Raw genomic sequence first — 12115 nt, 5'->3', positions numbered from 1 at the left:
ATATCGGTGCTTAAATAGGTATATAGACAGCACAAAATATATAATGTTATTCAATTTTTTTTATTTTTTTTATTTGAAGGTGTATAAGATTGGTGGTAGCTCTGTGGGGATCAGCAGGAAGGAGCATGACTGGGGGGGGGGGGGGGGAAGAGAGAGAGAGGGGGAAGGAAAAGTTATAATATGTAGGATTTTTGTTGTCAATTTACAGTTTGGCCTTCATAGTAATTTTAATTTAATTTAAACCATACTTCCTATGGAAATTAATGTACCATCCCCCTACTACATGAATTAGGTGCATTGATGTTGAAGTTAATTTTATTTAATCCCACTACAGCAGTTCCATGTGCTGCTCCCCCAGGTTGGTCATAGACAACCTTAAGCAACTTTATATATTGCTTCCCTCCCCTCCACTTCTTTTTTTTTTTTTTTTTTTATGTTGTTATTATAACCCTTTAATTTACCTTACACAGAGTCAAAAGTAACACCCACACAAATCCCTTTCCTTCTTCTTTTATTAGCAATTTTACATAAGAGTTTTCACTGGAAAGGTGCACAGTGATTCACGCACAAATCTAATTTATTAATCCCTCAATTCTTGATTAATATGTACACTAGATCACACAGTAATTATATACATTAGTTTTTTTTTAAATTATACACAATAATCACATCACAGTAAAAACACATACTGCTATATGCAGAAATGTTTAACACAGGTCTACACTGTACCTAACAGACACCTATTATGATGTGCCAGTATTTCTGGCGGACAGAAGATTTCTGAGATTTCATGTATTCAGAAAATGCCATTTTACCTGCCTCTCATTCGGCTTTACTTCCTCTCCCAGGGGCTTCACAAAGGTGCTAATTACTTTAATAGCTTGTCTAAGGGAGAAAGGCGTACTCATATGGCCATACCTGGATGACCTTTTGATTGCAGGAGACACAAGAGAGGAGGTGGAAAACAATCTGATGATTCTTAGAAAATTCCTAGAAGATCACAGATGGATACTGAATATACAAAAGAGTCAATTGCAACCTGTTAAGATGATCCAATTTCTAGGAGGTCGTATAGACCCCATCCAGTTTTGTGTCTCCTTGTCTTTACAGCAATTCAGAAAAATCCAATTGTTGGCACAGGAGTGTATGAGAAAATGTAGAATATCCTTGGAGAAAGGTCTCCAAATGTTGGGGATGATGTCATCAACAATAGAGGTGGTTCCTTGGATTAAAATGGAGAATGAGACTTTTCCAGTCAAAACTCCTTACATATCTAAGAGTGGTCCAGAACAAACAAGTAAAGATATATCCTTAGGAACAGAGGCAATAGAGTCTCTGATGTGGTGCATAACAACCTCTCTGTAGTATATAGATCTAACTTCAGATGCAAACAAACTGGGATGGGGGGCACATGTGGCCAGAAATACAGCACGAGGCAAATGGTCATGGAAAGAAAGCTAAATGTCTTAAAATTTAAGGGAAGCAGAAGCAGTATGGACAGCACTATGTTTTTTTTTTTTTTTCAAGATCTGCCAATAAACAAGCGCCTAAGTATCCTTTAGAACAATGTCACGGTAGTGGCCCATATCAACCAGGCAGATGATGAGACAACATGGCATATCCAACCAAGTAATAGAGCTTATGCTAAAAGCAAGAAAATAAGTGTCCTCTCTAGCCTACTACAGGACTTGGAAGAGGGTTATCTCTTGGTTAGGGGATTCGTCCAATCTTTCTAGCATAACCACAGATAAATTCTAACCATTTCTTTATGAAGGATTCCAGTTAGGTTTGGATATCTCCACTTTAAAATGTCAAATATCCACCTTAATTATTCTGTTAGACCGCAAATTGGCCAAGGAAGAATTTATAATTAGATTCTGCAAAGCCATAAAGAAATTACATCCACCGTTGACATCTATGGTAGCACCCTTTGATTTGAATATAGTTCTCAACATCTTGACAAGGAGTCCTTTCGAGCCTATGGGAGAAGCTGGCCGAAAATTGCTAACCTGGAAGGTGGTCTTTCTGGTAGCTGTAACTTCAGCTAGAAGGATCCATGAAATTCAGGCGCTATGGGCTGAAGAACCTTATTTAATCCTCCTTCCAGATAAAGTGTTACTGAGGACACATCCTTCTAAAGGTGGTCTCATCATTTCACCTGAATGAGGAGATTATACTTCATTCGTTCTTTCCTGATCCCAAGACTGAGGAGGAAAGCAAATGGCATTTTCTACACCTAGTCAGAGCTATTCCTTAATAGAAGGTCAAGGAATTTAGAAGGTGCAAGCATCTCTTTTGTAATTACTGAAGGAGTAAGAAAATATTTGTCCCCATCAAAACAGACTGTAGCAAGATGGATTAGAAGCCTGATCGGCTTCATTTATGAACAAGAAGGCCGGACCGTTCTACCAGTAGTAATGGAACACTCAACCAGGGCTATGGCGACTTCATGGGCCAGGAATGCGCAGGCATCAGTGAGAGATATTTGTCAGGCGGCCACCTGGTCTTTGGTACATACATTTTCTAAATATTATGCTTTGGATGTTCCTTCTGCCCATTTTGGGGATCATGTGCTGAGTGGAGCTATGAATAAATAATTGCATTTATATTGTTACCCGTCCTTTTCTTAGCTTGTGTATATCCCTTTGTGATGGCTGCCATGGGGATTGTAGAAGAAAACAGCAAATTATACTTACCAATAATTCCATTTCTACCTACAGATCCCATGGCAGCCATGGTTTCCCCACCCCTTTTGAGTGTTTTTTTTCCAAGGTACCTATTAAGGAGATTCGAAAGACACTGAGAAGGGGGTGGAGCTGAGTTATATACACGTGGTGGGTGGTCTCAAGGATAAACACTTTCCTGCCTAGATCTGGGAAAATGGGAATATCCCTATTTAATGGCTGCCATGGGATCTCTAGGATGAAATGGAATTATCGATAAGTATTATTCGCTGTTATAGACATTAATAATGATATTTGGTAAAATTATTTCCTATTGGCACTTACAGTTCATAATTAAGTGTTAACTTTCATAATTTCAAGAGATTTTTTTTATGTATTGTTACAAAGTACAGTATCTGCTTACATGGCTTTTCGCCAGGGGTCTGGATGAACTTTTTGAATATGACAATTTTGATTTGTATTTAGCTATACAGCAACAAGAAGATCTGTCTGGTGGCTATTTTCAACCAGACACATTAAGGCATCAACCTCCACAGATCCATTCAGAAGAAACAAAAGGTATGCATGATGACTTTATAAATATATAAATAAAAAAAATTGCTTGCTTTTAGCTATAGGCCTCCAATCTTCTATGTAAACTCAATAGTACTGTTAAAGCAGAACCTCTGTCAGCGGGTTTATGACCTGTATTATTCCACTCCCTGCAGAAATCTTTCAAGGGTCAATTTGATGACATTCATATTGGCAAGATTCTGTTGTGATGTCGTATGTTAGGTCGACAGCACTATGGTCAACCACTGAAGGTCGACATGAGCCAAGGTCGACACTTGGGAATGTCAATATGGGCTTAGGCCGACAGTTCATCAGGTTGAAGCAATCATTAGCCGACATGGACGACGTGTGATAGGCAGCATTTCATGCCCTACCATCCACTAGGGCGTGGTGGGAGAATAAAATAGTGTGCCGAGTGTAGCAAGTCACCATGCCCAAAGCATGGCGAATGGATGCGGAGCACCGATACGGTGTCCATGTCGACATTCCAGTAAAAGAGTGACAAAGCCCATGTTGACCTTTTGACTGTCGTCCTTGCCAAAGTCGACCTAGTGCTTGTTTTGACATAATGACCTGTCGACATTGGCTCATATCAACCTTCAGTGGTTGACCCAATGCATGTCGACCTTAGTGCTATCAACCCTATGACCCATACCCGTTAGGTCACCTAGCATCAGTTCGACATGAGAATGGGGACCTGGTCTCAATGTGGATATGCTTAGTTAATTATTTATGGCCAATTATTTATGGCCAAAACCAGTTCTGGTGACTGCCAATCACAAAATATGTGTACAAACAGAACCCTTTACAATATAACTGAACCTAAGGATCACATATAAACACAATTCACTTAATTTTATTTTTCTTTTCTACATTTTTTTGGCCTAGGGGTGCCGTGAAAAAACTTTTGTATTCGAGGGTGCCGTTATTCAAAAAAGATTGGGAACCCCTGGCTTAGTGGTTTGATAGCAATATGTATACTATGTCCTAATCCCTAACCCTTCCGGCAGTGCTGTCCTGTAAAAGGTGGCCTTCTGAGAATGTCAACATTTCACATAGTGATGATTAAGGTGAATGTATTGACTTAACCATGTAACTGGATCTCATCTGACAGTCTCTTTTGGACATACTATTTAGTATTCTATTAATAACGTATTTCCCTTTTTTCTTATTTATGGTTGTTACATAGTCAGATACAGTATGTATTAGGACAATAAGGACTAATAATAAGATATAGTAAGTCATTAATTTTAGTTTAGATAAAGGTCATCACAAGCACTAGCCGTTTATTGGGGAATGATCCTTGTGTTAGCAACTCTAGTTATTTCATATAACCACATTTAAATATACAGATGTGTCTTCATACAAGTTTGCTGCAGTTGCACCAAACAGTCCCTCTTTTTACACCAGGTCACTTGAGACTCTGCTAGCGTAGAGTGTCTATATATAATATTTATCCTTTTTTGACAAAAATGTATCTTAAGATGGGCATACACTAGGGCTGGCCGGGCCCTTCCCCAGTGGCAAGATCACATGCAGTCCTTTAGCATGCGATCCCATCCTAGCCTGCTAGATTGCTTCTGCAGCCAAAGTGACTCGTAGGCTCTGGTGAAATGCACACAGGACTGCACATCTCATCGGGTCTGCTGTCAGTCACATGCAATTTAGATGCTGTTCATGCTATTGATCACAATGCATGAAAAAAGCCCAAATTGCATGTGAATCGCCCTAGTAGTGGATGGGGGCCTTTAGTCGGAACACGATACGATGCATTAGAAGACTGTGCTGCTAAATTAGATATGCAACACTTGTATATCTGTGTGCAACTGAGAAGTCTATATACTAGGCCTTGGAGAGACAGAGAGAAAAAGTGGATGGAGATGAAGTACCAGCCACTCTCTAAGGCTTAGCACCTCCATCCCTGATTCTCTGAATTTGCATACTGTATATGGTGCAGTGATGCATCAGCCAGAGCTTTTTTTCCATGTCAAATTCCATTTTCCTTCTATCCTGGCATCTTATGCGGAGTGGTGTATTGAGGCTACATGTATTAGGACACATCTGTACTAAAGTCAGTGGAGAAGGAAATAGCTAAATACATCAGATACTTGCTGAAGTTATTTTTTACCAGCTGTGATAATTTGATATTTCTTATGAAAGTCCCAGACACTATTTCTCTCAATAAAATAAATAAACAGTAATGTATCTTTTGTTTTACCGTTGTAATATACTATAGATTTTGTGACTTATGTTCGTATTACCACAAACAGGGCTTAACAGTAAAACAACATGTTTGAAGTTCTCCACATTTCCTTGGTTGACGTTGACTACAACTGATAAGCATGTACTCTCGTCAAATGAATGGTAGGTACAGTGTTTATGAAATATTATTTACAGCTTTGGGGAATATTCAATGTTTTTATTCTCCATGTGCAGCCAATCCTGTTTTAGGATTCGCTGCACATTCGCAGGGTTCAAGAGGGCTGCAGCATTCGCTGCCAGCCCTCCCTGTCACCCTAGTCAATGCAGCAGGGGCTCGCTTCCCCTGCTGGCGAATCTTAACCCCTGCGGCTTTCGCCGGGAGACGCAGGCAGGGAGATGTAAGCCTCCCTACCTGCCCCAGAATTTGTGGGGGAGGGCTCCTGGGGTACAGGCAGCAGAGGCTGCCCCCTGGGAATGCTGGCACGGGACAGGGGTAGGTAGCCGCTCCTCTGGTCCCGCACGTAACAAGCTGGGACCAGAGAAGTGAATATATGAATATCTAATGAGCGGCTCCTGGCTCCCGGCCTCCTGCTGGTGAAAGTGTAAAAAAATAATAACTTAAAAAATTTAATATATATTAATGTGCTTCAAGCACATGAATAAAAATAGCATGCCCCTTCACAGGAAAAAAAAATCTGATTTTCTTTACACCAAAAAAAAATAAAAAAAAAATAATTATTTTAAAAGGTCACTTTCCAGTTCACCTTAAAAAGATGTTGAATGCAAAATGGTGAATCATGGCAAAAATCAGGGAGAAAGCAATTCGCCATCTTAGCATTGAATACACTCTTGGCGAATCCCAGTGAAAACCCCATTGAAATACACCAGTGAATTGCAGCGAGCATGAAATGGAGAACTGGCCGGCATTCAGTGTTCGCTTTCGGCGAACAGTGAACATTGAATAGGGTGAATCAGATTTTCAGTGCAAAAAATTCACCGCAAGGAGTGAAAACAGCCCGATTCGCCGAAAAAATGGTGAATCGGGAGCATTGAATACTGGCCTTAGTATTGTTGTGTAGATATAGTGTTTTGAAGGTAGAGTTACAGTGGACCCCTTGAGCCAAATGTGCATTGATAAACATATATGCATTGGTCAACAATTAGTGCCAAATACTGTAATCTAAATTTATAAGAGCATTGCTACTGGACTATTTTATATAGAGAAAAGTAGGTACTTGTGTATTAGCACGGCGCCCACTACACAACTTTCTTAGTGGCCTATTCAGTGTAGTGATTCGCATTGCATCGCATCACATGGCATGTATTTGTGGCATGCGATTAATGCGATGCAATCTTACTAGTTAATTTTTTCACTGCACCCTGACCGCAGATCGCATCGCATTACACTCAAAATCGAATGGCATTACACTAAAAATCGCATGCGATTTTTTTTTGTACGTTGCGATTGACCACAAAACCCCCCAGTGCATATGTGATGCCACAAAACCCCCCGTGTATATGTATATATGAAGCAATTGTATTTTTCACACCCTCAGTATCCACGTCACCCCGAAGCGTGGCGAGCGGACGCGTTTACGCGTCCTCCCGACCTTTTCATACCCCCACTATCGACGTCGGCATGGAGTTTATTTTATATAGTGTGGCAAGCCACCAAGCCCGGAACGTGGCGAGCGCAACGTGCCCCACGACTGGACACAGATAACTTTACATGTATTACGCATCCCCTCGCAAGGCTCTCTGCGCTTGCCACGCTTTGGGCTTGGTTGTTCGCTGCGCTCCCCACACTATATAAAATCAAATCCATGCCGACGTGGATAGTGGGGGTTTGAAAAGGTCGGAAGGACCCGTAACGCATCCTCTCGTGGGGCTCGCTGCCCTCGCCATTCTTCGGGGTGACGTGGATACTGGGGGTGTTTTATGAACACATTCACACCTGCCATATCATACATCTGACACAGTAATTAACTGGAATTTACTTAATAAATAATTAAACATAATATTAAATAATTAAATCACATTACTCACAATAATTAATTACAATAATACCAATACATCAAGTAGAACAACATCAATAAAAACAAATCATGAACAAAAAAAACTTATAAAACAGTCACTCTGCTGTTAGGAAGCACTGAAAGTGTGTGAAGCATACGCTTGAATGCGTTATGAGCACCCAAAGTCTTCCGCCACATGAATTCCTGCAAGTAGGACTGTAAATGGTGGTGTGCTGTGCCTCTTTGGCACTTGTTGCGCCATTTGCATGAGCCCCAAAGGTGCTCAATGTTCTGTGTGTGAACACCTGTGTCCGGGTCCACAAAGTTATATCTATGATTTACTCGAGCATGCTGATATCCAGCCTGTTCCAACTGCTCGGTACTGTAGGCCCTTCAGCAATCTGAATAAATTGTTGTGCCCGGCCACTGGCGCTGCGCCGTAAGGTCCACGGTGCAGGCCTCCCGCATCCACTGATTGTACAGGACCGCAGTTTTATTAGATAAGTTAAGATGTCGCTCACAATAATCAATATATGTGAGCTCCTCTGCCCAGGAATAGATTAATCTAATCAAGGTGAGAAAGGATAAGCAGCACCCTGGAAACCAATGCACCACTCTTAGGCTCACCACCTTGCAGCAGGATTTTATATGGCACCACCACATGCACTATTTCACTGTCAAGTGCATATAGTGCCCGTTACTGCAATTCTGCGTTTGCATAAGCAGCAAATTGTGCTGCTGAAAAAAGAGAACAGCCTCAGTCTTCGGCAGACTGAACATATTTGTGACAGGTACAGCCATTTCTAACACTTCTCCTGCAGCTTTGAGTGATACAGCCATTCCTGTCAGTAATTCACCTCAGAGTGCATCTGACAGGGAGCGGGAACACTACCTCTGACTGACTATGCAATTTACGTTACCTACGCCAATTCTGAAAGCACAGTTACGCTAAATGCGTAACAGCCACCAGTATACAAGTACCATATTAACTACTGAAATCGCATCGCACGCATTGCACGGCACTATAACGGGACATGTGATCTCAGTACGGTAGCGTACGTATGCTAATTGGGTGCCGTGATAATACACAAGTACCGAAAAGTATCTTCTAGAGCAGCAGTTCTCAAACTGTGGGTCCTGACCATCTCAGCATCTACTGACCATCAGGGTAATTACTTTTCTAATCTCAGTCAGTGATTCAATGAGTCTGACATGCACATGCATGTGCTGTCTGCTGACTACACGTGATGTAATGGCCTTCTGCAGTAACTTTTTGGGGTCCTGTAATTATTTTTGTTTTCTGATGGGCTCCCAGAGCAAAATAGTTTGAGGACCTCTGTTAAAGAGTTGTAGGTCTTTATGTTGACAAGTGTACTTTATGTAATTAATGGGCTCAAATTCCTATGGTCACCACAGAAGCCTTTTGTGGCCACATCATTGTACAGCACACTGACCACTTTGACTTCACACTCACCCAAAAATCAAACCTTTGGAATTGTTGAAATCAAGGTGTTATTACTGGCTAAGAAGCGGTTTTATCGGCTAAAACTCCAATCTGCCATTGGATGAAAAAGAGGGATTGATTTTTTAGTGATGTAGTCAGAATTTTGGCACCATAATATCGACATGGGCAGAATATTAGTATTTAACAAGTCAACATTTATGTTGCTATGGTCAAAATATCGACATTGGCACAAACATTAGTGAGATTGTGACACATGAATTTGGGGTCCCGAAGAATAAGGGCAGTATTTAGTGCTCCCGATTCACCACTTTTTTTCGTCGAATCGGGCTATTTTCACTCCCTGCGGTGAATTTTTTTTCACTAAAAATCTGATGCACCGTATTCAATTTTCATTTTTCACCGAAAGCGAACAGTGAATGACGGCCAGTTCTCCGTTTCATGCTCGCTGCAATTCGCTGGTGTATTTCAATGGGGTTTTCACTGGGATTCGCCAAGAGTGTATTCAATGCTAGGATGGAGAACTGCTTTCAGCATGATTTTCGTAAATGATTTACCGTTTTGCATCTTTTTAAGGTGAACTGGAAAGTGATCTTTTAAAATAAAGGCTTTTTTTTTTTTGGTATCAAAAAAACAGAAATTTTATTCTGTGAAGGGGCATGCTATTTTTAATTCATGTGCTTGCAGCACATTAATATATATTTAATTTAAAAAAAATTTAATTACATATTCACTTCACACTGGTCCTGCTGATTACATATGCACGAGCGGGACCAGTGCAGCGGCTCCTTCCACAGCGCCCATGCCAGCTCTCCTGGGGGGGGGGGAGCTTGTGCTGCCTGTGTCCCCGGGAGCCCTCCCTCCCCCACACATTCTGGGGCAGGCAGGGAGACTTCCATCTCCCTACCTGCCACTGTCCCCCGGCTCCCTGCAGCATGGGTTAAAAATGGCTGTCAGGGGCAGTGAGCCCCTGCGATGTTGAATAGGGAGACGAGGAGGGCTGGCAGCGAATGCTTCAGCCCTCCAGAACACGATGAATGTGCAGCAAATCCTAAACCTGATTCGCTGCATTTGCCGAAAAAGGGCATTGAATACTGCCCTGAAATAGCAATGTCAACAATCTGACTCTCAATGTTCTTAATGTTGAAATAATGAATAAATTAAAAAAAATGAAGTCCTGGTGCTAGAGTTCATCAATCTTTATTTTGCAAATGACAACTTTTCACGTCAGTGTGATTCTTATTCAAGCTCAGTCATATATGATGCTGATGGCAGAGTATGTTCAGCCACCTAAAGCCTGCATATTTTCTAGCCAGACTGCACACCCAAGAGTGGTATATCTATCTTATAAAATGGTCCCTGTTCTTCTAAAATAGTTTAACACAGGATGATGTAGGTTGAAACAGAATAGGTGGAAATAGTCCTGTTCATGTCATCTTTTTCAGGTGGCTCAGGCGCTTGAACGTTTTCATGATCAGTCAGAGCTATCCACTGGTAGTCATTCAGATTTGTGAAAGTGGATTTCTTAGGGACCGGAACAATAGTGGAGCTTTTGAGGCAGTAGGGAATCTTGTATAGCTCCAGCATTTTGTTGAAGATCATTAACAAATCAGGCGCAAAAATATATATATCAATTAGCTAATAAGTCTATCTATATGTATCACAAATAATAATTAAGGAGTGCTTGTGTCTGGTATAAATGTGCCGCTCCCAGAAAATGACACTGGAGGTCAATAATCGAGAAAATGGAACGAATTTAAGAGAGCGCATGTATACCAGTTCAAGTAAATTTATTGTAAAAATATCAACAATTAAAATACATTTAGTATCAATAACACACATCTAATATACATTCTTGAGAACTGTCCATTTATATAAACATTTTATTTGTAATGTCCAGAATCATAAATATATACAAGTCTGGGTTTCTTCAAAGGACAGATTATAGCCACTTCTCAGTGGGTTAATTTGTATCCATTAAAGTGCCTATACTTGAATTGATTTTTTTCAAGAATGTAAAAATAACGCCACTTGTAATATACCCTTTAGGTCTTGTTTGGAATTAAACTGGCACTGGTTACTGTACTTGTAGTTCCATGCAGATTTATCTCCTTCTGTCTCTGACACACTGATTAGGAAAGAGGCTAACCCGGAGCCTGGTGGTATCGGCAAGCAGTGTAGAGGTCCCAGGCGCCTCTGCACAAAGCGGGGCGCCTGGGACCTCTAGTCTGACAAGCACCGGATCCGATGTTGGTCTCTAGAAGCCCCCTGCAGTACGCAGCCCTCAGCGCCGTATGTCGCTCTCCCAACGGACACTTGATAATGCTATGGACTGATGAATGGTATGGTGTGGGTGCCGCAAATGGTGCAATCAGACCTGCGTGTTCTTGTGGGTATTTGGAAGGGTGGCATATATTGTCCTGGACAGCTCAAAGAGACAGTCTCCGTCCTTGACGCGTTTCTCCGTCATACAAATCTGACGGTTTCATCTTCCGTCTGAGGAAACCGTCAGATTTGTATGACGGAGAAACACGTCAAGGACTGAGCCTGTCCCTTTGAACTGTCCAGCACTGTATCTGCCACCCTTCCAAATACCCACAGGAACACGCAGGTCTGGTTGCACCATTTGCGCTGCCCACGCCATACCATTAACCCACTAAGAAGTGGCTATAATCTGTCCTTTGAAGAAACCCAGACTTGCATATATTTATGATTCTGGACATTACAAATAAAATGTTTATATAAATGGACAATGCTCAAGGGCCTCAAAAATTTATATTAGATGTGTTTTATTGATACTAAATGTATTTTAATTGTTGATATTAACAATAAATTGACTTGAACTGGTATACATGCGCTCTCTTTAATTAATTCCATTTTTGCTGAAGATCCTGGTAAAAATGTGGGATAGCTGACCATGCATACTCTCGGGGCAGATAGTGACACCCTATCAGGACCTGGTGCTTTTGGTTTGGCCCTCTTGAACATCTCTTCCACCTCTTCTTGGGCGACCTGAAGTGACTGAAGTTGGCAGTCAACATTTGGGACAGCATAGAGGGTATAGTTTGGTTTGCAGGGGACTACTTTTTCAAACCTGCAATAGAAGTGGTTCAGCTCATCAGCTAGGTCTTAGGACATCACGGTGGGTTTGGGTGTTTTCTTGTAGTTGGATATAGATTGCATTCCTGTCCACACAGATA

The 12115-nt window shown here is 41.3% G+C and overlaps 1 protein-coding gene across 2 annotated transcripts in view; it reads left to right on the top strand.

The window, feature by feature from the left end:
- Positions 1–12115, top strand: part of RTTN (rotatin) — a 206338-nt gene that overhangs the window by 45188 nt on the left and 149035 nt on the right. For both annotated transcript variants that reach the window (XM_083187719.1, XM_083187718.1), the window contains 2 exons: positions 3150–3242; positions 5507–5600. In XM_083187719.1, coding sequence (XP_083043845.1) covers positions 3150–3242; positions 5507–5600 — 187 coding nt within the window. The remainder of the gene's footprint in view (positions 1–3149; positions 3243–5506; positions 5601–12115) is intronic.

Source organism: Crinia signifera, chromosome 5 (assembly GCF_055691185.1).
Source record: "Crinia signifera chromosome 5, ASM5569118v1, whole genome shotgun sequence".
NCBI lineage: Eukaryota > Metazoa > Chordata > Amphibia > Anura > Myobatrachidae > Crinia > Crinia signifera.
The sequence above is the reverse complement of the archived record's forward strand: the minus strand, read 5'-3'. Positions and strand labels throughout refer to the sequence as shown.